This window comes from Quercus robur, chromosome 10 (genome assembly GCF_932294415.1).
Source record: "Quercus robur chromosome 10, dhQueRobu3.1, whole genome shotgun sequence".
Lineage (NCBI taxonomy): Eukaryota > Viridiplantae > Streptophyta > Magnoliopsida > Fagales > Fagaceae > Quercus > Quercus robur.
In genome coordinates, this window is record NC_065543.1 from 51,327,383 (window position 1) to 51,352,326 (window position 24,944).

Consider the following 24,944-nt stretch of genomic DNA (forward strand, 5'->3'; position numbering starts at 1 on the left):
TACTTGAACACCGACCATGCACACAATAGTGTGCATACATACAAACAAGAGCTATTTCTACTTTTGTAGCCATCTCATAGGGAACCATCCTTGAATACCATTTGTTAAACCTAAACTTCACAAACCTCAACGTATACCGCTGGTCTAGCACAACAACAACAAACAACATTAAATTAAGTTTATCAATGTCCCCCTAATACTTCTAAAAATTTATCATGCATATTCCTTGCCATTATGCTAAAAATAGGATTTTTTTATTTATTTATTTTATAGATAATCTGCAATGTTCATTAAAAAAAAAAAAATCCTACAAACAAATTGGAATAGAGCACTTCTATATAGGTTAGAAAAGAAAAATGACTTATCATACTACCACAACTTTTATACCACAACTATTACCAGTTGATTGTGAATTGTTCTCTATTTTTTTACATGAATCTACCATATTTTTTTATCCACTACTCACAGTTGATTATACAAGAGGATTTATTTATTTATTTTGGAGAAGGGCCAAATTAGAGGATTAAAAAAAAAAAAAACGTGGGTAATAAACATAAAACACAAAAAGATAGGAACAAAATAAAAAATTCCACGATTGTCCTAACTCCGAAGCTGCCGACACAGACCACAACGGAATCTCTATATATAGCACACATGACACACCCAATCAAAAAACGCGTATTCACAAAAAGAAACACAGAGCCTTCGAAGCTGTGCGTTTTGAGCCATCGCCTTTCTCTCTATCTTCCCGATTTCGGAGCTCCTCCGAATCTCTCTCTCTCTTTCATTCAATTTCTCGCTGTATCGCTCGCCGCCGGTAAGGCCTTCGATACCTGTGAATTTCTCAAAGGCGAAGCTTTGAAAAAAAAAAAAAAAGCTCAATATTGATTTCTAGGTTTTCGTTCTTGATCTCATTCAATTTAGCTGAAAAAAAAAATCGAAGATTTTTCTTTTCTCTGCCTGATTCTGATATCTGTTATTGAATTTCACCAGTTTTTGGTTCTATTTTTTGTGTTAATTTCGATATTCAGTTTGTGTTCTCTCTCTATTTTGTGCTTTATTGAAAAAAAGAAAAAAAAATTGAATTGTTGGTTTTGGGATTGGGATTATTGGGGGGTTTATTAGAGTTATAGTTTGAAAAAAGAAATTGATTTTGAGGGTTAGGGTTTGGTTGTTCTGTATTCTGGAATTGTTGAATTGGGGGTTAGGGTTTGGTTGTTTTTTATCCTGGAATTGTTGAATTGGGGGTTAGGGTTTGGGGAGTTGGGATTTGATTAGGGATTGTGTGATTGTTATATTTTTTTTGAGTTTGATTATTGATTGAGAAGAGTTGTGGTTGTGAATCAAATGGCGGCAGGGCAAGTTGATGTTTTGAGAAGGGACTTTTATAAGCATTCCAAAAGACAGAATGGTCATTACAGGAATGATTCTCATGGCGCTGAATATGGTCGGGGCCGTGATCATGGTGCTAGACGTAAGAATGGGTACCATTATTCTTCGAGAACTCGTGACTGGGGGTCTAGTAGAGATGGGCTTGGCAGTAGAATCGAGGAGAGAAAGGTGGAAGATTTGTCAAAGGGTGATAAAGTTGCAGGTTATGAAGATGGGGTTCGGCTGCCTGCAGAAAAGAAGAGGAAGATCTCTCCAATTGTGTGGGACAGAGAAGAGAAGGATGTGAGGGTCTCATCTAAGAATAGAGTTGTACTGGTTGCTCCACTGCCGTCTCCTTGCCCACCTGCACCCAGCTCAAGTGGTGTGGCATGTCATGATGTTTTGGATGTGGATGTTTCGAAGTGTGCTGTTTCAGGAGTTGAGATTCAGGGATTTGATAATTTGGCAGATAAGGTTGCTGTGGAAGATGGGTTGGTGGGTGAACTGAATTCTCAAACTGATTTGTCCTCTTCATTGCCTTCAGAGCAATCTGGGGATGACTGTAGACAAGAACATGTGGAGGAAGAAGAGTTTGTTGGAGCACGGAATATCTCAATGTCAAGGTGGGCTTCTGATGATGAAGCTTTGGATGACTCTAGGAGGTCGAGTCCTGAGAGTGGGGAGATCTGTACAGAACTCTCAGGAGAGGGTAGGGCTAGGTCATCTAGCTTTGATAGAGATGGTTGTTCTGTGGGACCTGTCAGTGGAAATACATATTGTGAGAGTGAGTTGTTAGATGCTGATTCAATGGGTATTGATGACAAACAAGGTGAGAATGCTAGTGTTATGGGGTCAGATGCAGACTCAGAGGATGATGGTGATGCCCGTCATGTTGAAGAGACTAGAGTCCCTACCCAAAGAAGCACAAACATGCTTCAGGGTTGTAGAAGTGTGTACGAGTTTGAATACCTTAAAAAGATAAATGAAGGCACTTATGGGGTTGTGTATAAAGCCAAGGATAAGAAGACGGGGGAAATTGTGGCCTTGAAGAAGGTGAAGATGGGTGTAGAAAAGGGGGATGGTTTCCCTTTGTCATCATTGAGGGAAATAAACATTCTCATGTCTTTCAATCACCCTTCTGTTGTTGGTGTTAAAGAAGTTGTTATGGATGAGGATGACTTTGATAGTGTTTTCATGGTTATGGAGTACATGGAATCTGATGTCAAGGGTGTATTGGAGGCAATGAAAGTCAAGAAACAGCTTTATTGTATGAGTGAAGTTAAATGCTTGATGCGGCAGCTGTTGGAGGGTGTCAAGTATCTTCATGACAATTGGGTGATTCATAGAGATTTGAAGACATCAAACCTTCTATTGAGCAATGAGGGTGAGTTGAAAATATGTGACTTCGGGCTGTCTCGCCAATACGGGAGCCCACTAAAGCCCTATACCCCTCTTGTGGTGACCCTCTGGTACAGGTGAGCTGCAGCTATTTATTTTTTATTTGTGGCCACTGGCCAGCAGTCATGATGTTTTCTACAGTTTAATTGTGTTGTGTGCATGTCGGGAACTTGCATTGTCAACATACGAAATTGTTTATATCCTTTTCATGATTGTTGCATTCTAAGCCTTTGGGTTTCAATTTCTGTCTTCTCCCCCAACCCACCCCCCCAGTTTTACTCTTTTAAGTCTTCATATTCTGACAAAGGTACACATTAGTTTTCTCAACATCAAATAATTTATGTATTGTTTTCACTTTGCAGAGCACCTGAACTTCTGCTAGGCACAACGAAGTACTCAACAGCAATTGATATGTGGTCAGTGGGATGTATAATGGCTGAATTGGTAGCGCAGGAAGCACTTTTCAGAGGAAAAAATGAAATTGATCAGCTCGGCAAGGTATTCCTACTTTCTTTTTCTTTTTTCCTTTTTCCCTGTTACATGTTTTACATTGCTTTTTTGGGTCATTTCAGTGATGCAATTGGTTAAAATGTTTGCAGATTTTTCAAATTCTTGGCACACCAAATGATAAGATTTGGCCTGGATTAACAAAATTGTGGGGAGTTAGACCAAATATAAAGCAACCGTAAGTATATCTCATTATGCATCTTAATCTTTAAATAAGTTGTGGCTTTCCTCTCTATTTATAATCCTCCAAGTGGCAGTGTTTCTCCAACCTTATTGCCTTGGGTGGACCTGCTCACGATGTGTGGATCTTGTATATGAAATTTAGTTTTTCAGTATATTTTCTCTCTTTTAGTAATGTAATTGCTGAATTTGTTTCAGGTATAATCTATTGCGGAAAAAGTTTCCTGCCAGATCCTTCATAGGATCTCCTGTTCTTTGTGATTCAGGATTTGACTTGTTGAACAAACTTTTAACTTACGACCCAGAGAAGGTATATCTATGTGCAAATTAATAAATTAGAATTTGATTCCACATTCTGGAAATTTTATGGTCTTTTTTTTGTTGTTGATAAGTTAGGAATTTTCTGGTCATGAAATTTATGAGTGCTTCCTTTTGTCTTTGCAGCGGATAACTGCAGAGGCCGCTCTTAAGCATGACTGGTTTAGCAATCTGGCAGCCTGATAATGCTTTAGAGCTAAGCGTTGTGCCATATCTTCTTCAGCAAACTTTATATCCACCTATTTGGTAAGCTTCTTCAAAAGTAACAGAGTCAGAATCCTTTAGAAGAGGAGTGAGAAAGGATTTATGATGAGAGTTAGCTGGTTCACTTGATCGAGAATGCAAGGCAGCCTGATAGTACTACAAAGCAATTTTTTTTAGCTTTGTGCCTTATCTTCTTTATCAAACTTTCTTATCTACCTAATTGTTAAGCTTCTGCAAAAGGAAGGGGGGGGGGGGGGGGGAAGCCGGGATCCTTTAGAAGAGGAGTGAGAAAGGAGTTGTGACAAGAATTAGATGCTTCACCTGTTCAAGAATGGTGGATTGATGCATAATGGATTTTGGCAGGTGTAGACTAACAACTGACATTTTATTTTTTGCAATGTACATCCTTCTTTGAAGACATATTTCAGTTGAAACTTGTCTAAATATTTCAGAAATATATCTTTGTAAATGATGCAGCTCTGGCTGTAACTAATATTGATACAATGTCAATTTTATTCCTACTACTTCTTCCCTCTATTTATTCTGTATCACTTTGTTTGCTAGAGTTTATGGGTGTACGAGAGGGTGCTTTTTTGGCGTGTGGGACCTTGAGGCTGTTATCTATGTTTTGTTAATGATTGTGTTGATCGACTTTCTTTGGTAAGAATATTATATAATATACTTGATAATAATCCTTGTGCCCTCATCCCTTCCAAAATAAACAAAAAACTTAAGTAACTAGAAAATCAATTTTCAAGATTATTTGTAGCCTATGTGATTGATACAAATATTTTTATGTGGTCTGTAAAGGTATCAGGGTGGCTTCATAAGTTGTGACCTCAGATCTTGAAGTCTTGAAATCTAGTCAGTACACAGCTCAACTGGCTTCTATTTGAGATTTTCTTCCTTTCCATTGCAATTTATAACCCTCACACAATTCACACATGGTATGTTGATAAGGAGGAATGTCTTGTAAATTTTACCTTTGTCCTTGGCAAAGTATTGATTTTGTACATTATCTGTTGCTAAACTACTTTTCAAAAAAAAAAAAAGTTTATAGATTGCTTCCTTTACATGTTCTCTTTGTTATTTCCATCTTTTTTCCTCTCCTTTTTCCACTTACTTCATTAATCCTTTATCATTATTTATGTTTTCTTCATTTATGACTTGTTTCTGCCTGTGTAAATTTATGAGTTAGGAATTATCACTTGCTGTGTTAACAAAGTTACCTTGCCGTTCTGTTGTACATTGGTAAGCAATTGGCTGGTATGTTCCAAACTTGGTCTTGTAGGAGTGCTGATGAGATACCTTTTGTTTCTGCTACGTGGTATGTTATTATTAGTTATTATGGGTGGGAAAAAAATTAATTTCCTTATAATAACATGACACTGTGCTGCTATTAATCACCTTGAAAATTCTGTTCTACTTTCTTTTGAAGTTTATTTGTTAGATCATTTAATTTTATTGCATATTGGATACTAAATGAGGTACTGAAGGTTCTTGATACTTTTTAGCTATTCAGATTGAAATAGCTGACACTTTCCTTGCAAACACTCACCATTACATACAATTGCATGATCACAGTTTTTATTTATATATTTTACATTTTTACTCATATAATGTATTTAGTTTTTCAATCAAAGCAGTAAAGATGGTGGATGATGAGGTCCAAGGTTTCCATGATAGTGTCATTGATGAGCAACGATGTTATTGGGTGAGGAAAATGCTTTACTCAAAAGATGATGTTGAAATGTTGTACCTTTGGCAGTATTGATAAGATGCAGAGTTTATGCAAGTTATGTGAATTTTAATTTTTGTTTATTCAATTATTTGATCCATAAAAATATGAATCTGCACTTCCTCTCATTTTTCTGCAATAAAATAAACTTTTTGTTATTCATTACCTGGTATCTACACGTGCATTTTGTTAGTTGTTAATTACTGATGTTGTAATTTTTCTTAGAAAGCGGACAAACAAATAAACAGCTAAAGGCCTTCATATTATTCCATTGCATTCACCATTTTCCTCAAGTATAAGCTTTTCCCGACTTACGCTTGTGCTCTGGCCCTCAGAATTAAATTAGTGGGCTCAATCAAGTGGCCTAATTTTTTTTAATAATTCAATCAAAGCACAAATTTTATCCATAAAAAATAAATCTAATCTATCATATTTCTATGTATCGTCTAATACATATGATTTATATGATATGCAGATTTATGTGTCATATGATTTATGAGCATGATCAATACATATCTATGATAAGCTACTTTTTACCTTCAACCGATACATAACACAATATGTATGACACAACTATGTGATACTAAGCTATGCTAAGAAATATGTTTATTTTTTGGTAGAAAGAGGGAATGTTTTATTTGATTAAATAGTAGTTATAAAAGTTGGTCCATTAGTCATTTCTAGACGGAGTCTAGCGTTCAAGGATGTTAAGAGATGTTTTGGGAGTGCTTCTTTTTTTTTTTTTTTTTTCAAAAGATCACATATATAGGGATTAATTACAAAAAATAGTAGTTATAAAAGTTGGTCCATTAGAGCATTCTCATTAAGGGTTTTAAATGCTAAAAGATGCTTTTTTTTAGCATTTTTGACCCAAAAGCTTGCTCCATCAAGCCAAGTAAATGCTATAATTTTTGGCATTGATGAACAGTGCGGTCTCATATTTGAGACCGCACTGTTCACCAATTGTAAAATTTATATTATTTTTTTATTCAAGTGGGACCCGCTCTCTTTTCTTCTTTGTCATTGTCTTTCTCATTTCCCGTTTCTTCCCATTCACCATTTCTCTGCTCTTTCTCTCCCTCTGCTCGACGCCTCCCTCTCCGACGAAACCCAGGCCGGAGTATCAAGCCAAGCTGATTTTTTTTTTATTCACTCAATGCTCTCTCTCTGCTCTATCTTTCTCTTTCCTCTCTCACTTCTTTCTTCTCTCTTCTCTCTCTGTGCTTCACCGATGTGGTTCGCCGATGAATGGGCTCCGCCGATGATTGTGCTTCGGCGATTGTGGGATGCCGATGGCTGTGGTCCAGTGATTGTGGTCATGGATCATGGGTCCGATGGCTGTGGTCCGGTGGCGGCGATGGAGGTTTCTTCTTTTTCTCTTTTTTTTTCTTTTTTTTTTTTTTTTTTCTGCGTGGTTCTTCTTGGGTCCGATTGGGCTCCGATCGTGCGACAGAGCTTGGTGGTCAACCATGGAGCACAGGTCGGAGTGTGGATCGAAGGAGTCGTGGTCCGATTTGGTTTGTGGGTTTTTTTTGGCTGTGGGGTGTGGTCCGATTTGGCCGTGGTTTGTGGGTTTTTTTTCCTTTTTTTCTTGCTGTGGTTGGTGATGATTTGGTCCGATTGCTGTTGATTTTTTTTTGGTCCTACGGTGGATGTGGATGTGGTGGGTGGATGTGGAGGTTTTTCTTCTTCTTTTTTCTCTGCTGTTGTTTGTGGTTGCGGTGGATCTGGCTGGTGGCTGTTGGCGGCGATGGTGGGTGGATGTGGTGGTTGTGGTATGCGTGGGTGGATGCGGTGGCCGGTGGTGCTGAGAATAATTGGGTTGAGAAAGAGAGAGACAGAGGAGAGAGAAGGAAAAATAAAAAATGATAAAAAAAGAATATTTAAATGGAATGTTAAAAAAAATAGAAGTTTTGATGGAACGGATGTTGTAAAGTGGTGTGTTATATGTTATAAATTTGGGTTTTGAGAGGGTAAATGCTAAATTTTTTGCAATCCTTGATAAGAATGCTCTTAGTCATTTCTAGACGGAGTCTAGCGTTCAAGGATGTTAAGAGATGTTTTGGGAGTGCTTTTTTTTTTTTTTTTTTTTTCCAAAAGATCACATATATATAGGGATTAATTACAAAAATAGGACATTGTGCATATTTTACTATGCTGCTTCTTTGCATTACTTCTTTCTTGGCCAAACATCTACGATACGAAAGATGTGACGTGGAGGGATGGTCCATGCTCTACTAAGTAGGGCCTGCAATCACAAATTAATGGGGCCATAGGCAGAATCGTAATCTCATTTGATGTTAACCAACATATCACAATATCGAAATTAATTTGCAAGTCTATAAATTTGTAATCAAGTTCCCAGGCAATTGATAAACCTTGTCTAATTGCCTATAATTTTGCAACATTATTTGTGTCAAAATCAATATGCATTGAAAAGCCATTAATCCAATTCCCTTGGCTGTCCTTAAGGATGCCCCCTCTCCCTGCAAATCTTGGGTTATCTAGTACACTACTATGAGTATTCAAAGCTATAAAAGGATTTTTTTTTTTTTTTTTTTTTTTTGGGATTTTTTTTGGGGGGGGGGGGGGGGGGGGCGTGAAATATGTGTGGTGATTTTAGTTTTTGTAAAAATAGAGTGTGCTAATTAGAAAAATTCTGAGGCTAGTTGTTGTGTCTTGTAAATGCATTGATGGAGAGAAGCTAAAAATCCTATTATTATGAGCAAGTCAGAGGTGCCAAAGACCATAAGAAAATATAATGTTTCAGGGTGTAAAAGAAGAACCTACAAGGTTTGTATTGGGGAGATTTGCTTTTAACCAATTAACCATAGGGGAGTGAAAAAAAAAAAATAAAATAAAATTCTCTTTGTCCTGTTAAATTTATTCAGAATTCTTTATCCCATGGACAATTTCTAATTACATGTGAGGTTGTTCAACATGACTGCATCGAGGACAAGTAGGATCAATATCAAGGTGGATATTTGCTAAAAAGAATCTGGTAGGGAATCGATTATGGCAACATTTCCATATGAAAATTTGAATTTTGTGTACACATGGAATTTTCCATATCCAATTCCATTCACTAGGGCCAGTTGCTGTATCCTTGATTTCGTATAGATATCTAGTTGCTTCTTTAATAGTACACTTACCCACAATAGTAGGCCATATTAATTGATCCTGTTGAGAAGGCACCATGGCAGTAAGCCATATTAATTGATACTAACAACTATGCTGGTAACGTAAATTGTTGATGAGTATGAGCAACACTTACACACCATGTATGGGAAACAGGATTATACAACATTTTGCTGGAGAGATGTATGCTTTTCAGCCATGACTTAAAATTTCTTAGTTGAAAGGACCTTTAGACTGGTGATTGATGATGGTGTTATCTCACGGCACTGGCAAATAGAATGAGCCGTGTGAAACTACTTCATTATATAATATAGTCTTACAAAAAAAAAAAAAGTCCAATAATATCTGTCAGTTATACCTGGCAACAATATTATGTCAGGCATAAACAAAGTTTTAATTCTTGATTAGAAGCTAATGAACTGCAAGGCACAAGCAGTCTTGCTGGTGTAATCAGTCTGCTGCCTTAAAAAAAACAGGCCAGACAAAAGATTGCCTTGCCACTGTTGTCCAAGTGGGTTCTTAACACTGTCACTTCGTAGTGAAAGTTATGGTCTTCCCTAGTACAAAAAGAACTAGGGAGAACTCGAGAAAGAAAATTGTATTAATAAGCGGCCTATCAATCGTCCATCCGAATATGGTTGCTCCGCCAAGGTTGGACTGCATGTACATAACTGCAAAACCAAGTGAAGTTGATTAAAACTTCATGAGAATGTACATAAATTCAGAGCAATAAGTGTATCCATTGTGTGTGAATAATAAAGATGATATGTGTGAGATGATCAGTTTAGTGTAAAGCAGTATGTTGCAAGTGCATGACTTGGACAAAATTGAAGGTGAAGACTTATTGACCTTAAATATAGTAGAATGGCAAAAAGGGAAATCTGCAGCTGAAATGAATTAGTTATCAGGTTGAGTTGTAACATACATCTCTGAAGTCTAATCTGTGTCTATTTGTGAGGAAGAGAGAGTAATCCTAAGTCTCCTGAAAGACTCGCAGCAAGAGAGCCTATCAATTAAAGATGGCACCTAAAGCTGCTATTGAAGAAGCTGACAGTGCAGACAAGAGAAACAGGGGAAGTCAAGAAGTAAATGAACAATAGAACGACCTGTAGTTTTGAGCATGTAAACGACTTGTAGTTTTGATGTAATGATTAGTGATATTCTGTTAGCACCTTTTCCGCTAGTTAGTTACTCTGTGGCTTGTATATATATATATATAGTTTAGTCTTGTAATTCTAATAATCAATGAAATCATTTTTCCCAAATCAGTTTTCACAGAGCCATTGCATTTCTGATGCAATAAAGCTCTCACTCAATTGAGTGCTAGCTTGCTGACATAATTTAATCAACACGTCCTAACTATCAGGGAGAAAACAAAACTGACGAATCACAAAACAACTATCATATAGAATGTAAATCCATTAGTCAAGTTATTCTAGTCAATGGCTATCTTCAGCTGCATTTTTTTAAGACAATAGTGCAGAAAGTGTTTGTAGATGTACCAAAAGCTTGTCTCTTATGATTCATGGATATGTAATAGGCCATTTGAGTATTTGTAGGTACTGGGAAATAATCGATCGACTCCAGATCACTTTCTGAGTAGTTGATGGGCAATGAACCTGCTGGAATAGCAGCCTCCAAGTTCCCACCATTACTTGAAATTCCCCTTTGAGAAACATCATTGGGGTTGCACGTAACTAAAGCATGACATCTGCTTGAAATTGCTGCAAGACTTAGAGATCTATATGAAATCTTTGCAGCTGAATGAAGGCAAATTATGAGCCCAACAAGCTCAACGCTAGAAGATACCTGCCACAGCCCCAATTAAGCACCGTAAGAATGAAAATTATGCGAGTTCTTGAACTGTTATACAAAATAATGCAAATTTCATTTAGTTGTGTGGAATGCTATGAAAGCTCTATGCACATATATGTGAATATTTTTTTTTTTCTTGAAAAAAGAAGATGAAAAAGAAAAAAAACAAAGGATTAATGTCCAAAATAGAAGAAATGTTTAATCAGATTTCTTAAAATTATGCTTGAAATATTAATATCAATGTTTTAAGATTCAATATGATATCATCTATGAAATCTCTACCTATGAAGGAACACACTTTCTGCACTTACTGCAAAATCACCACCATTTATGAAGCTAATAAGATCAGGGTTTCCCGTGGTCTCTAGCAGAGCCACAAATTGACTAGCTGTCACAACTAACAACTCCAGAACAAGATATATTTGGAACCTGTGGCTAATTTTGGTCCCTAAACAATGGATATTTTGGCGCAACCTATTAGTCATATAATAATAAAAAAAAGAGATGGAGAGACTAAATTGTAAATTTTTTGATCAGGATCAAAATATTAACTTTTTAAATTTGATAAACCAAAATCGAACCTCCACCAAATTTCAGCCACTAAAATTATAATTTATCTGGGGAAAAAAAAAGTTGCATTGGGTTGGATTGGGGGAGAAGCAAATAAAGTGCATTTCTAGCTTTTAAAAATTACTCACAAAAGCACAGGAAAATCATGCCATATATAAGTTACAAAACCTACAAGTATAACAGAAATAATAAACTAAAAAAAAGAAAGAAAAAAAAGATATCTAAAGTGCCTGTTACAGAGTATTAGCTAAATCCAACTCTAGCGATCCCAAACCCCCCTACCTACTCCCTTACCTATCCCGATCAGTTTGTAACTAAAGGGAGTTGGTGGAGTGCCGCGAACCGAACCAACTCGCCTCTTGCCTCAACTGACAACTCGGAGCTGAGCTTTCCTTTTCCGGCGAAGCCCATCTCAGTTTGAAGATAGAGGATGAACTGTGCCTCCTCCATGTCAGAAATGGGAAGCACTTTCTTGTCTTTGAGCTTCTCAAAGACTTTCTGGACATTGTTCTCCGCCTTGTTGAAGCTGAAGAAGGCGGAGAACAATGTCCAGAAAGTCTTTGAGAAGCTCAAAGACAAGAAGGTGCTACCAATTTCTGACATGGAGGAGGCACAGTTCATCCTCTATCTTCACACTGAGATGGGCTTCGCCGGAAAAGGAAAGCTCAGCTCCGAGTTGTCAGTTGAGGCAAGAGGCGAGCTGGTTCGGTTCGCGGCACTCCACCAACTCCCTTTAGTTACAAACTGATCGGGATAGGTAAGGGAGTAGGTAGGGGGGAAAGAGGCACAAGCAAAAGAAAGAAGAAAAGGAAGAAAGAGTGAAAGTGTTTTAGACAATATCAGGGTGATTGCATTTCAGTTCATATATAATGCAGTTCAGTTCATATACCGTTCCAAATCACTCCAACGGCTCTTTCTCCTTTCAGCTTCTCTGTTTCTTTTCCCAACTCTCCATTTCTTTCCTTCATCTCTCTCAGGACGACAGAGACTCCCACAACCCAACGGCTCTTTCTCCTTTCAGCTTCGTTGTTTCTTTTCTTTGATTTTCCCAACTCTCCGTTTTTTTCTGTCACGTGAGACATTTAATGAGGAAGCAGTACACTCTATCACACAGGATTATTACTCAATTAAAACTAAAATCATCAAACAGAAGCCCTTACCTGGAGAAACAGCACCAACGCCTAACCCATTCCATCTCCTCCTCTCCTCTGACTACCGGAGCTCCACCCCGCCACCACGGCGTCGTTCTGAGCCGGCGCTGACGCACCCAACCTCAAGGTTTGTTTTAATTTCTGTTTATTGTTTGATTAGTTATTTCCCCAAAATTTATTAGGTTTCGAAATTTTGATGGGTTTGGATATCAATCTGTTCATATTGGTATGGTTTTGTTGATTTATATGGATTTTGCTTCTTTTTTTTTTTTTTGGTATCATCCGGCGTCGACGCACTCAATCTGTTCATATTGGTATGGGAGTGCCAATTGGTCATTGGGGTTTGGCTTCGTAGACAAGTGGGGTGAGGTTTGGATGTGTCAGGTATTTTTTTTTTTTGTGTGTCAAGTAATTTTTCCAAGCTAAGTAATAATGGAGGCCAAAACTTAAAAGGTCCCACCTAGAGGATGGATTGAAAATTAAGTGAATAGAGATTTTGGGACATGACCCAGCAAAAGTGGTGGGCTGATCAAACTTAATGTGGACGGCCATTTTAGGAGATGATCACTTGAACCCGTGAATCTGGGGTGGTTAGTCTTACATGAGATGATGAGATTTTGCAAGTTAGGCCTAGAATTTTCCTAAAATTTGGGAGTTTGCTCCAATATTGCTGCTAGATATTGGCTGTGGAATTTTTTTTCTAAGTTGCATGAAACCTGGACACCTATCGTTATTCCATAGAAGTAATGCTTTGGGGTCATATGACTTCTACACTTAAGGAATCTGGCATATCTGTAGATCCTAAGGATCATATCTTAAGAGTAGTAATTAGTTACTGGGAGGCAAATACAATGTATAACAATCTTGCCAACTTCCTAAGCATGTTGCATGCTAAAATTTCAATAATTTGGCGATGATGGGCACCTAGATCACAACCCTGCTACCATACAGCCCACCTCAACCATCAAACAACCACCATTGCATGCGAACTCATCACGAGATGAATGATAAAAAATCAAACCCATTTTCAATGAAATGAATCAACAAACCCACTTGCAAATCCTGAGTACTTTGAGACTCACCAACAAAGATCGAAGGCGAGTTTGGGTATTTGGAGTGATGCCACTTAGATTGATGCTGGCGCTGGGTTTTCTTTCAGAATATGCTGAGTGGGGTTGAGTTCTTAGAGCAATAGGGGATGCTAGATATGAAATCCCAAATAAAGGAGAGAGAGAAGAAATAAAGGGAAAAAAATGTCGTGTGTGTGTGTGAGAGAGAGAGGGGGGGGGGGGGGTGTTGGTAGAAGAAGATAAGGGAGGGTAACAATGACAAGATGCCATTGTAGTTAAAGGCGAGTGCCCTTAGTGAGGCACTCAACTTTTGAGTCTAGGAGAGCAAGGTGACCACCTTAAGTCATGAAAACGGCACTAAGGCAAGAGCCTTAGCATTTATTTATTATTATTTTATTTTTATAGAAGTTTGTTGTAAAACCTATTATTAGATTATTAATTTAAAAAAAGAATGTTATAAAACCTATTGTTAAAATAATTAATAGATCCTAAAACAAGATAGTCCTATTTTGAAATCATTTGGTACACCTAATTTATTCTTGCAACGCATTTAAAAACATTTCATTTTTAATATTTCAATACAATAGGTACATATGATTTAAGTTCTATTTGTATAATAAATATTTTTTGAATTTGGTGCCTCGCTTTACTTGGGCTAGCGCCTTGTGATGAGAATTAGATGCTTCACCTGTTCAAGAATGGTGGATTGATGCATAATGGATTTTGGCAGGTGTAGACTAACAACTGACATTTTATTTTTTGCAATGTACATCTTTCTTTGAAGACATATTTCAGTTGAAACTTGTCTAAATATTTCAGGAATATATCTTTGTAAATGATGCAGCTCTGGCTGTAACTAATATTGATACAATGTCAATTTTATTCCTACTACTTCTTCCCTTTATTTATTCTGTATCACTTTGTTTGCTAGAGTTTATGGGTGTACGAGAGGGTGCTTTTTTGGCGTATGGGACCATGAGGCTGTTATCTATGTTTTGTTAATGATTGTGTTGATCGACTTTCTTTGGTAAGAATATTATATAATATACTTGATAATAATCCTTGTGCCCTCATCCCTTCCAAAATAAACAAAAAACTTAAGTAACTAGAAAATCAATTGTCAAGATTATTTGTAGCCTATGTGATTGATACAAATATTTTTATGTGGTCTGTAAAGGTATCAGGGTGGCTTCATAAGTTGTGACCTCAGATCTTGAAGTCTTGAAATCTAGTCAGTACACAGCTCAACTGGCTTCTATTTGAGATTTTCTTCCTTTCCATTGCAATTTATAACCCTCACACAATTCACGCATGGTATGTTGATAAGGAGGAATGTCTTGTAAATTTTACCTTTTTCTTTGGCAAAGTATTGATTTTGTTCATTATATGTTGCTAAACTACTTTTCAAAAAAAAAAAAAAGTTTATAGATTGCTTCCTTTACATGTTCTCTTTGTTATTTCCATCTTTTTTCCTCTCTTTTTTCCACTTACTTCATTAATTCTTTATCATTATTTATGTTTTCTTCATTTATGACTTGTTTCTGCCTGTGTAAATTTGAGTTAGTAATTATCACTTGCTGTGTTAACAAAGTTGCTTTGCCCTTCAGTTGTACATTGGTAAGCAATTGGCTGGTATGTTCCAAACTTGCTCTTGTAGGAGTGCTGATGAGTACCTTCTGTTTCTACTACGTGGTAGGTTATTATTAGTTATTATGGGTGGGCAAAAAAGTAATTTCCTTATGATAAAATGACACTGAGCTGCTATTAATCACCTTGAAAATTCTGTTCTACTTTCTTTTGAAGTGAGATATTATTTGTTAGATCATTTTAATTTTATCGCATATTGGATACTAAATGAGGTACTGAAGGTTCTTTATACTTTTTAGCTATTCAAATTGAAATAGCTGACACTTTCCTTGCAAACACTCACCATTACATACAATCGCATGATCACAGTTTTTATTTACATATTTTACATTTTTACTCATATAATGTATTTAGTTTTTCAATCAAAGCAGTAAAGATGGTGGATGATGAGGTCCAAGGTTTCCATGATAGTGACATTGATGAGCAACGATGTTATTGGGTGAGGAAAATGCTTTACTCAAAGATGATGTTGAAATGTTGTACCTTTGGCAGTATGGATAAGATGCAGAGTTTATGCAAGTTATGTGAATTTTAATTTTTGTTTATTCAATTATTTGATCCATAAAAATATGAATCTGCACTTCCTCTCATTTTTCTGCAATAAAATAAACTATTTCATTCATTACCTGCTATCTACACGTGCATTTTGATAGTTGTTAATTACTGATGTTGTAATTTTTCTTAGAAAGCGGACAAACAAATAAACAGCTAAAGTCCTTCATATTATTCCATCGCATTCACCATTTTCCTCAAGTATAAGCTTTTACCGGCTTACGCTTGTGCTCTCGTCCTCAGAATTAAATTAGTGGGCTCAATCAAGTAGCCTAATTTTTTTAACAATTCAATCAAAGGACAAATTTTATCCATAAAAAATAAATCTAATCTATCATATTTCTATGTATCGTCTGATACATATGATTTATACGATGCAGATTCATGAGCATGATCAATACATATCTATGATAAGCTACTTTTTACCTTCAACCGATACATAACACAATACGTATGACACAACTATGTGATACTAAGCGATACTAACAAATATGCTTATTTTTTGGTAGAAAGAGGGAATGTTTTATTTGATTAAATAGTAGTTATAAAAGTTGGTCTATTAGTCATTTCTAGATGGAGTCTAGCGTTCAAGGATGTTAAGAGATACTCTGGGAGTGCTTTTTTTTTTTTTTTTTTTCAAAAGATCCCATATATAGGGATTAATTACAAAAGTAGGACATTGTGCATATTTTACTAGGTTGTTTCTTTGCATTACTCCTCTCTTGGCCAAACCATCTGCGATATTATTAGCTTCACAAAAGATGTGACGTGGTAGGACGGTCCATGCTCTACTTAGCAGGGCCCTACAATCACAAATTAATGGAGCTATAGGCAGAGTCGTAGTCTCATTTGATGTTAACCAACATATCACAATATCGAAATTAATTTGCAAGTCTATAAATTTGTAATCAAGTTCCCAGGCAATTGATAAACCTTGTCTAACTGCCTATAATTTTGCAGCATTATTTGTGTCCAAATCAATATGCATTGAAAAGCCATTAATCCAATTCCCTTGGCTATCCTTAAGGACGCCCCCTCTCCCCACAAATCCTGGGTTTATCTTGTATACTACTATGTGTGTTGATTTTAGTTTTAGTAAAAATAGAGGAGTGTGCTAATTAGAAAAATCCTGAGACTAGTTGTTGTGTCTTGTAAATGCATTGATGGAGAGAAGCTAAAATCCTATTATTACGAGCAAGTCAGAGGTGCCAAAGACCATAAGCATATATAATGTTTCAGGGAGTAAAAGAAGAACCTAAAGGTTTGTATCGGGGAGATTTACTTTTAACCAATTAACCATAGGAGAGTGAAAAAAAAAAAAAAAAAACCTCTTTGTCCTGGTAAATTTATGCAGAATTCTTTATCCCAAGGACAATTTCTAATAACATGTGAGGTTGTTTCAACATGACTGCATTGAGGACAAGTAGGATCAATATCATGGAGGATATTTGCTTAAAAGGATCTGGGAGTTGATTATGGCAACATTTCCATATGAAAATTTGAATTTTGTATACACATGGAATTTTCCATATCCAATTTCATTCACTAGGGCCAGCTGTTGTATCCTTGATTTCGTATAGATATCTAGTTGCTTCTTTAATAGTACACTTACCCACAATAGTAGGCCATATTAATTGATCCTGTTGAGAAGATACCATGGCAGTAGGCCATATTAATTGATACTAACAACTATGCTGGTAACATAAATTGTTGATGAGTATGAGGAACACTTACACACCAAGTATGGGAAACAGGATTACACGACATTTTGCTGGAGAGATGTATGCTTTTCAGCCATAACTTAAAATTTCTTAGTTGAAAGGACCTTTAGATTGGTGATTGATAGTGTTATCTCACGGCACTGGCAAATAGAATGAGCCGTGTGAAACTACTTCATTATATAATATAGTCCACAAAAAAAAAAAAGTCCAATAATATCTGTCAGTTATACCTGGCAACAATATTATGTTAGGCATAAATAAAGTTTTAATTCTTGATTAGAAGCTAATGAACTGCAAGGCACAAGCAGTCTTGCTGGTGTAATCAGTCTGCTGCCTTTAAAAAAAACAGGCTGGACAAAAGATTGCCTTGCCACTGTTGTCCAAGTGGGTTCTTAACACTGTCACTTCGTAGTGAAAGTTATGGTCTTCCCTAGTACAAAAAGAACTAGGGAGAACTCGAGAAAGAAAATTGTATTAATAAGTGGCCTATCAATCGTCCATCCATATATGGTTGCTCCGCCAAGGTTGGACTGCATGTACATAACTGCAAAACCAAGTGAAGTTGATTAAAACTTCATGAGCATGTACAAAAATTCAGAGCAATAAGTATATCCATTGTTTGTGAATAATAAAGATGATATGTGTGATATGATCAGTTTAGTGTAAAGCAGCATGTTGCAAGGGCGTGACTTGGACAAAATTGAAGGTGAAGACTTATTGACCTTAAATATAGTAGAATGATAAAAAGGGAAATCTGCAGCTGAAATTAATTAATAATCAGGTTGAGGTGTAACAAACATCTCTAATCTGTGTCTATTTGTGAGGAAGAGAGAGTAATCCTAAGTCTCTTGAAAGACCTGCAACAAGAGAGCCATTGCATTTCTGATGCAATAAAGCTCTCACTCAATTGAGTGTTAGCTTGCTGACACTAATTTAATCAACATGTCCTAACTATCAGGGAGAAAACAAAACTGATGCAACACAGAACGACTATCATATAGAATGTAAATCCATTAGCCAAGTTATTCTAGTCAATGGCTATCTTCAGCTGCATTTTTTTTAAGACAATGGTACAGAAAGTGTTTATAGATGTACCAAAAGCTTGTCTCTTATGATACATGGATATGTAAGAGGCCATTTGAGTATTTGTAGGTACTGGGAAATAATCGATCGACTCCAGATCACTTTCTGAGTAGTTGATGGGCAATGAACCTGCTGAAATAGCAGCCTCCAAGTTCCCACCATTACTTGAAATTCCCCTTTGAGAAACATCATTGGGGTTGCACGTAACTAAAGCATGCCATCTGCTTGAAATTGCTGCAAGACTTAGAGATCTATATGAAATCTTTGCAGCTGAATGAAGGCAAATTATGAGCCCAACAAGCTCAACGATAGAGGATACCTACCACAGCCCCAATTAAGCACCGTAAGAATGAAAATTATGTGAGTTCTTGAACTATTATACAAAATTATGCAAATTTCATTTAGTTATGTGGAATGCTATGAAGCTCTATGCACATAAAATATCTATGTGAATATTTTTTTTTCTTGAAAAAAGAAGATGAAAAAAAAGAAAAAAAAGGATTAATGTCCAAAATAGAAGAAATTTTTAATCAGATTTCTTAAAATTATGCTTGAAATATTAATATCAACTTTTTAAGATTCAATATGATATCATCTATGAAATCTCTACCTATGAAGGAACACACTTTCTGCACTTACTGCAAAATCACCACCATTGATGAAGTTAATAATATCAGGGTTTCCCGTGGTCTCTAGCAGAGCCACAAATTGACTAGCTGTCACAACTAACAACTCCAGAACAAGATATATTCGGAACCTGTGGCTAATTTTGGATAGATTATGCTTTAGACGAATGTGCTCCTCTATGTACACTGAAACATCGAGATCCCTTTCCAAAAGCTTCCCATAGTTTTCAAAGTGTATAATTTGCAAGTTGCAGACCAAATTGAAAAGAGCACTGCCTGATAGAAAGATTGTGGTTGAATAAGTCCATGAAACCAGCGAGGCAAATAATGTAGCAACAGATAGCCACCATGAATCATTGTGCGCATATACCATACGAATGACGTCGCGAACAGTCTTTAAAAGGAAGCATGGTAATAGCCACACTGCCAACAAGCGAAAGAAACCCTGAAGAAAAAGATTTGTCTATTTTATAATTTACTGCTGTGGTATAAGATGAATACATAAGAAAATGATATCTGCCCAGATATTGATGCAGGACAATCAAGAGGAAAATAATATAACAAGAAAAAGATTACCCTAAGAATCAGCACTTAGGGGTTGCCTGGAATCAACATCAAGCAAGAAAATTTAGGCATCAGCACCCAATTTGGAAAATCTCCAATTTGAAATTTCATTAATCAATTATCTAATATAAGATAAAACACCTTAAAATTAAATGAAATCCTAAATTAATGAAATCCAATCTAATAAGGTGTGCTGTCCGCAACAGATATCAGTGCAAAAAAATTATAATTGTATATATGCTGATGGACCAGACAGACCATTAAAGTACTATTCATGTAATTTACCAAACGCTCAAAGTGCTAAATTTTTATTCAATAATTTACTACTGTTGAGTACATAAGAAAAGGAGATCTGCCCAGATATTAGCACAAAACAGCTACAACAGCAGATCAACTCATGAACCATGTAGACCCTTAAAGAACCATTCACTGTAATTTGCCTAAAGTTCAAAATATTAAAGCTTTTCTGCTACTAAAGCTTGATAGATAATATAAAAGCTCTAATTCCTATAACAATTCCAATCGGAAACATATATAACACAGTCATATATAATTTCACAGAATTCTATTCTCTAACTGTGTCAGTACAAACTTCACCCCAAGTTCAATAAACAAATTCATAAGCCAAACTTGATAGTTCCAATCATATAGTAAAAACTCCAAATTCGGGATATTAAACACTAGTAGATGTGTGTTTTGAAAGGCTCTCAATTGCAAGCAAGAAAGAAGAAAGTTGGGTATTGCTCACGTTGATCTTTTGTAAGTATTCTTCACGAAACTGTGTCATATGACCATGACACCGATCCACAAACAGAAACTTCCTTTCACCATACTTGCGAAGGTTGTGTGAAATGAACAGCAGAGAAATGGCTGCCAAAAGGGACTCAGAAACCAGAATCTCAAGCTCAAAGTTTTTGATCTGATACTTCTCGCAGTTGGAACAATAAGAGAGCTCGATTATAGAAAGTGGAAGTGCAACACCTAGAAGAAGAAATACGAGCCATGACAGAGTGATGCTTAAAGCAGAGTATTGGCAGAAGCCAAAGATTCTAAGAAATGTTTCTAAGCGATGGAGGGAGTGATTTAGTTGAGTGTCATTTAGTTCTTCTTGTTGGTTTGAGTCTAATATAATAAGTGGGGTTTGAGCTGAAGCGGGTGGTTCTGTTTGTGTGTTAGGAACCGCCATGAAGTAGTGAAAGTGAGTATGTCAAAGTTAAAAAAATGGTTCTATTTCATGGATTCAAAGGCTGAGTTGAGTTTAACTGAAGGGTATGATGTATGAATCAAATAAAAGAGAGAGAGAGAGAGAGAGAGAGAGAGGGAGAGAGAGTGTGTGTTTTTGGTAGGTATTGAAGATGAAAGGTAGTAGAAAGAAAAGCACACTTTAACTCATTTCTTGTATTTTTCAATCGATCTATAAACCTGCAGTGAAAAGGCAATTGAAAAAGTATTAAAAGAGAGGATTATCGTGAACCGCTTTTCAACTTTTTTTACTATAATTAAATTAATTTCACAATAATTTGTCAAGCACTGATGTATGCATTTGGGGGTTAGGCGAAAATGGAATTCGGACTTTTTATATATTTAAATGACTTAATTTTTTTTTTAATATTACTTAAAACTTTTTTTTAGATGTAAAATTACTAATTAATCACGGAGGTTTTTTTTTTTTTTTTTTAATAGAAAACCTATAGATACAGAAATCAACCGTCATTGCCTATCACACTTACCTGTTCTTATAAAAAAATTACTATATATCATATATTTTTATATGCAAGACCTATACAGCTATACTCATGAACTGTTTCACATATATGTACTATCTTCATTATCAAAAGAATATTTTGGATAGAATTCCTTGCAAGAATTTACATTTGGTAATTTACAAAGACATTGTCAGTTGTTCACTGTCTGATAAATGCACTAGGACACTGAAAAGGACTAATTATGAGTGCGCTGGTCGGTGGATTTCAGATTTCCATTGGCTTGTGGGAAAAAGAATTCAACGAAATGGGTCCATGGAAGCAACAAACAATTCCGAACCTAACGGTCTTAGTTTTGGCTTTTCTTTAATTTTGAACTGCTTTTTTCCGTTTTTGGTTTCCAGATTGTGTTGGTCCAAAGTTGAAATATTTAGTTTTATAATCAAACGGCAATATTGGAGGTTTGTAGGCCTGCTTGGACATGCATGAGCAACTGAAACTTGCATGCTGCTGATGTTATTTTTAAAAATTAAAAAAAAAAACTTGATGCTGATAGGCTAGGGACTTGGACATCAACTTCGTTCATGTGGATGAAAAGGAAATTATTTGTCACAATTTAAAATCTGAATCTCTACGGGATTTAGCCTGCTCCCTTTGTTTCATATAGACTCATTTTCTATAAAACATTTTTATTTTGTTTGGTTGCGACATTGACAATTTTCATAAATAAAAAACTAAGGTTGTCCATGGGTCGGTTTAGGTCGAGTTTGTGCCCAACCTAGAACCGACCCGACAGATTCAAGTGGTAGAAAATGTCACCCGCCGCCAAACGCCGGAGTAGATAGGTCGGGCGGATCAGACCTTCAATGGATGACGGATGGGTTGGTTGGCGTCATAGATCTGAGAAAACGGCAAGGAAACTTTGAGAAAACAATGAGAAAAACCCAGATCCGATGAAAATCTCATCAGAATCTATGAGATTTCGCTAGATCTGGTGGCAATCTCATTGGATTCGATGAGATTTTGCCAAATCCTATCAAAATCTCACCGATCTACGTGAAATATTGCCTGAATCAGGGTTTTTTTTGGTCGAGATCTAGAAATTTTTCTCCAGAATTTGGTTTTTTTTTTTTTTTTTTTGCTAGAATATGGGTTTTTCACTGATCGGTTTGGCTTTTTCGGGTTTTCCGGGTTTTGGGGGGAGAGAAACCGAAACCGACTCACCAGAGTCGATTTCTGGTTTCGGTTAGTTTCCTTAGGTGGGTCAGGTCTCTAAATAGGTTTGGACAGCCCTAAAAAAAACACTTCTTAATCTTTTTAATATATATATATATATATATATATATAATCGATAAATTATATTTAAGTTATGACAACTTTCTTAAAATTTATTTTAAAAAAAATAGAATTCAAGTTTTATTCATCTTTTTTTTTTAATTAATAAATTTTAATCTTTTTAATATAATTCTAGTCTTGTTGAGTATGTAATGTTTTGAATTTTTTTTTAGAGCTTGAAAAATGGGAAAATTTTGCCATTCGATTTGACTTGTTTTTACTTGATTACAGAAACATTTTCCTATGGTACCAAAATTAGAAAATAAGTTCTCCACTTAAACAAAAACAGAGAAAAAAGGTAGAATAAAAATCTCAAATTCAAATCTTTTCATATATCTAAATGGCACAAGGAGGGAGTTGAAGAAATGCAACAGTAGTATGTTCTATTAGGACCGTTGGGTTCACTTGTCATGCCATTATCACAGTGGCTCAACATTTTCGGACTATTAAACTTAAAAAAAAAAATAAAATAAAATAAATAAATAAAAAAAAGAAGAAGAGAGAGAGAGAGAGAGAGAGAAGAAATGTTGTAGTTTTCATAGGATGCATGGATCAATTGAGTCTTGACAAATGGTCGATCGATTGAAAGAAAGGTTTCAACACTTTCAACAATTCTTAGATCGATACTTGATTGATTGATAGTTCCAGGCTCAGTAGTTTCACTTACGTATTTTAATTGAAGTTAGCGTATTAATTTTTTAACCATACATAAGGACTTCATGTTTCGACTTTAGTACGACTTAGAGAGGCAAAAACAAAGTACTACATAGAAAGCATATTGTAGATTTGCAGCCTCCATTTTGAGTGATTATGTGAATTTTTGAACCTACTCGGACTCTACCGAGAAAGTGCACGGATTAAACCTAAGTCCAAACCCCACACCCATGGGGTATGAGGACTCGAACCCGCACCAAGTACAGCCATCAAGAAGTAGGCAACCACTACGCCACACTAGCTGGTGGTACCCATAGGCGATGTACCTGTGGGGCGTGGTCGGCTGTGATAACACACGTGAGCCACCCTTTTCCCTTCTCAAAAAAAAAAAAAAAAAAAAAAAGTGAATTCAAAATATGCATATATAATCTTAAGTGTGTATCTATTTGGGGTGGCAAAGTAAATCCAAACTCATTTGCCCACCCAAACCCACCTACTCTAATTGAACCCAAACCTACCCAATTATTAGTTGGGTTAAATGGACATTAACCCAATTAGACCCAATGATTATTGGGTTTTAACTAAAAAACCATTGAATCCCATTTAACCCAAAAACAATATATCTAAACTCAACCCAGCCTTTCCCATTAAAAAAAAAAAAAAAAAAAAAAAAAAAAAAAAGAAGAAGAAGAAGAAGAAACCCAACCCTTAGACGTTTCAGGGTCTATGCCCTCAATGATCTGGCCAAACACGACGTGCTTTCCATTGAGCCACTCGGTCTTGGCGATGCAAATGAAGAACTGAGATCCATTGGTTCCAGGACCGGCATTGGCCATGGAGAGGACTCCGAGGTCGGTGTTCTTCTTCATGAAGTTCTCATCGGCGAAAAGTTCGCCGTAGATCGACTCACCTCCGATGCCATCTCCGGCAATGAAGTCGCCTCCCTGGCACATGAACCTAGGGATCACACGATGGAAAGACAATCCCTTGTAGTGGAGTGGCTTGTCGAAGTGGCCAGCGCCCTTCTCGCCAGTGCAGAGAGCCCGAAAGTTCTCAACGGTGCAAGGAACCACGTCGGCGTAGAGCTCCATAATGATACGGCCGGTAGGTTGGCCGTCGATGGTCATGTCGAAGAAGACCTTAGGGTTGGAAGCCATTGGAGCAAAGATTTGAAGTTTTTTTTTTTTTTTTTTGAAAAATAAAAAATTTAGGGTTTCAAAGAGAGAGAGATGGATTTGAGTTAGAAGCAATTAGTTAAATAGGTTTCTTTTTTCTTCATGAAACAATGGTTAGAAGCAATTAGTTAAATGGGTTTTAATGGGTAAATGAGTTTTATATACCCAATCCAATTATGCCCACCCCAAACCCACCCATTTGACACCCCTAATATCCATACTTGTGATCAAAGATCTTGGAACCTCAACCTAATAATAAAGTTCATTATAGTTTCAAACCTTCAAGGAGGTGTCTTGGAGTCAGTGTTTTGATCCATAACACAAGAGGGTCGTTCATGAAAGGGTCCATAAATGAGAAGTTACTTTTGAGAGATTTCGAAACTGTTATCAGCCACATCAATGAGTTTATTTATTGGATGTAGTG

The 24,944-nt window shown here is 36.3% G+C and overlaps 3 protein-coding genes and 1 long non-coding RNA gene across 13 annotated transcripts; 1 reads left to right on the forward strand and 3 right to left on the reverse strand.

Annotated features, from left to right (window-relative positions):
• Positions 1-639: 639 nt before the first annotated feature.
• On the forward strand, positions 640-15,729 carry LOC126702145 (cyclin-dependent kinase G-2-like). 9 transcript variants are annotated; one of them, XR_007647665.1, is made up of 10 exons: positions 640-817; positions 1,358-2,846; positions 3,132-3,267; positions 3,369-3,454; positions 3,655-3,766; positions 3,901-4,020; positions 14,392-14,487; positions 14,638-14,774; positions 15,068-15,152; positions 15,462-15,729. XR_007647665.1 is itself a non-coding variant. In XM_050400798.1 (6 exons), exons 1-6 carry the CDS (start codon positions 655-657, stop codon positions 3,955-3,957), a joined length of 2,043 nt encoding a protein of 680 aa, XP_050256755.1. In that variant the 5' UTR covers positions 640-654; the 3' UTR covers positions 3,958-4,502. The 9 variants fall into 9 exon arrangements, 2 of the variants coding, with proteins under 2 accessions (XP_050256755.1, XP_050256756.1); XR_007647659.1 differs by lacking the exons at positions 14,392-14,487; positions 14,638-14,774; positions 15,068-15,152 and adding exons at positions 4,543-4,638; positions 4,789-5,465 and having other exon boundaries at positions 15,320-15,729; XR_007647660.1 differs by lacking the exon at positions 14,392-14,487 and adding an exon at positions 4,543-4,638 and having other exon boundaries at positions 15,025-15,729.
• Positions 9,105-21,053, reverse strand: LOC126702146 (uncharacterized). Of its 2 annotated transcripts, none has more exons than XM_050400801.1 (4): positions 20,402-21,053; positions 19,103-19,534; positions 18,476-18,782; positions 9,105-9,525 (listed from the first exon to the last, which is right to left on the reverse strand). In XM_050400801.1, exons 1-4 carry the CDS (start codon positions 20,837-20,839, stop codon positions 9,383-9,385), a joined length of 1,320 nt encoding a protein of 439 aa, XP_050256758.1. In that variant the 5' UTR covers positions 20,840-21,053; the 3' UTR covers positions 9,105-9,382. The 2 variants fall into 2 exon arrangements, with proteins under 2 accessions (XP_050256758.1, XP_050256757.1); XM_050400800.1 differs by lacking the exon at positions 9,105-9,525 and adding an exon at positions 17,459-17,924 and having other exon boundaries at positions 20,402-21,050.
• LOC126702147 (uncharacterized) lies at positions 9,544-12,342 on the reverse strand. Its single transcript, XR_007647666.1, has 3 exons — positions 12,129-12,342; positions 10,357-10,663; positions 9,544-9,901 (listed from the first exon to the last, which is right to left on the reverse strand). It is a non-coding gene; the product is annotated as an uncharacterized LOC126702147 (long non-coding RNA).
• On the reverse strand, positions 21,043-24,510 carry LOC126704325 (peptidyl-prolyl cis-trans isomerase 1-like). Its single transcript, XM_050403319.1, has 2 exons — positions 24,047-24,510; positions 21,043-21,075 (listed from the first exon to the last, which is right to left on the reverse strand). The coding sequence occupies exons 1-2, from the start codon at positions 24,500-24,502 to the stop codon at positions 21,043-21,045; spliced, it is 489 nt and encodes a 162-aa protein (XP_050259276.1). The 5' UTR covers positions 24,503-24,510.
• Between the last annotated feature and the right edge of the window lie 434 nt (positions 24,511-24,944).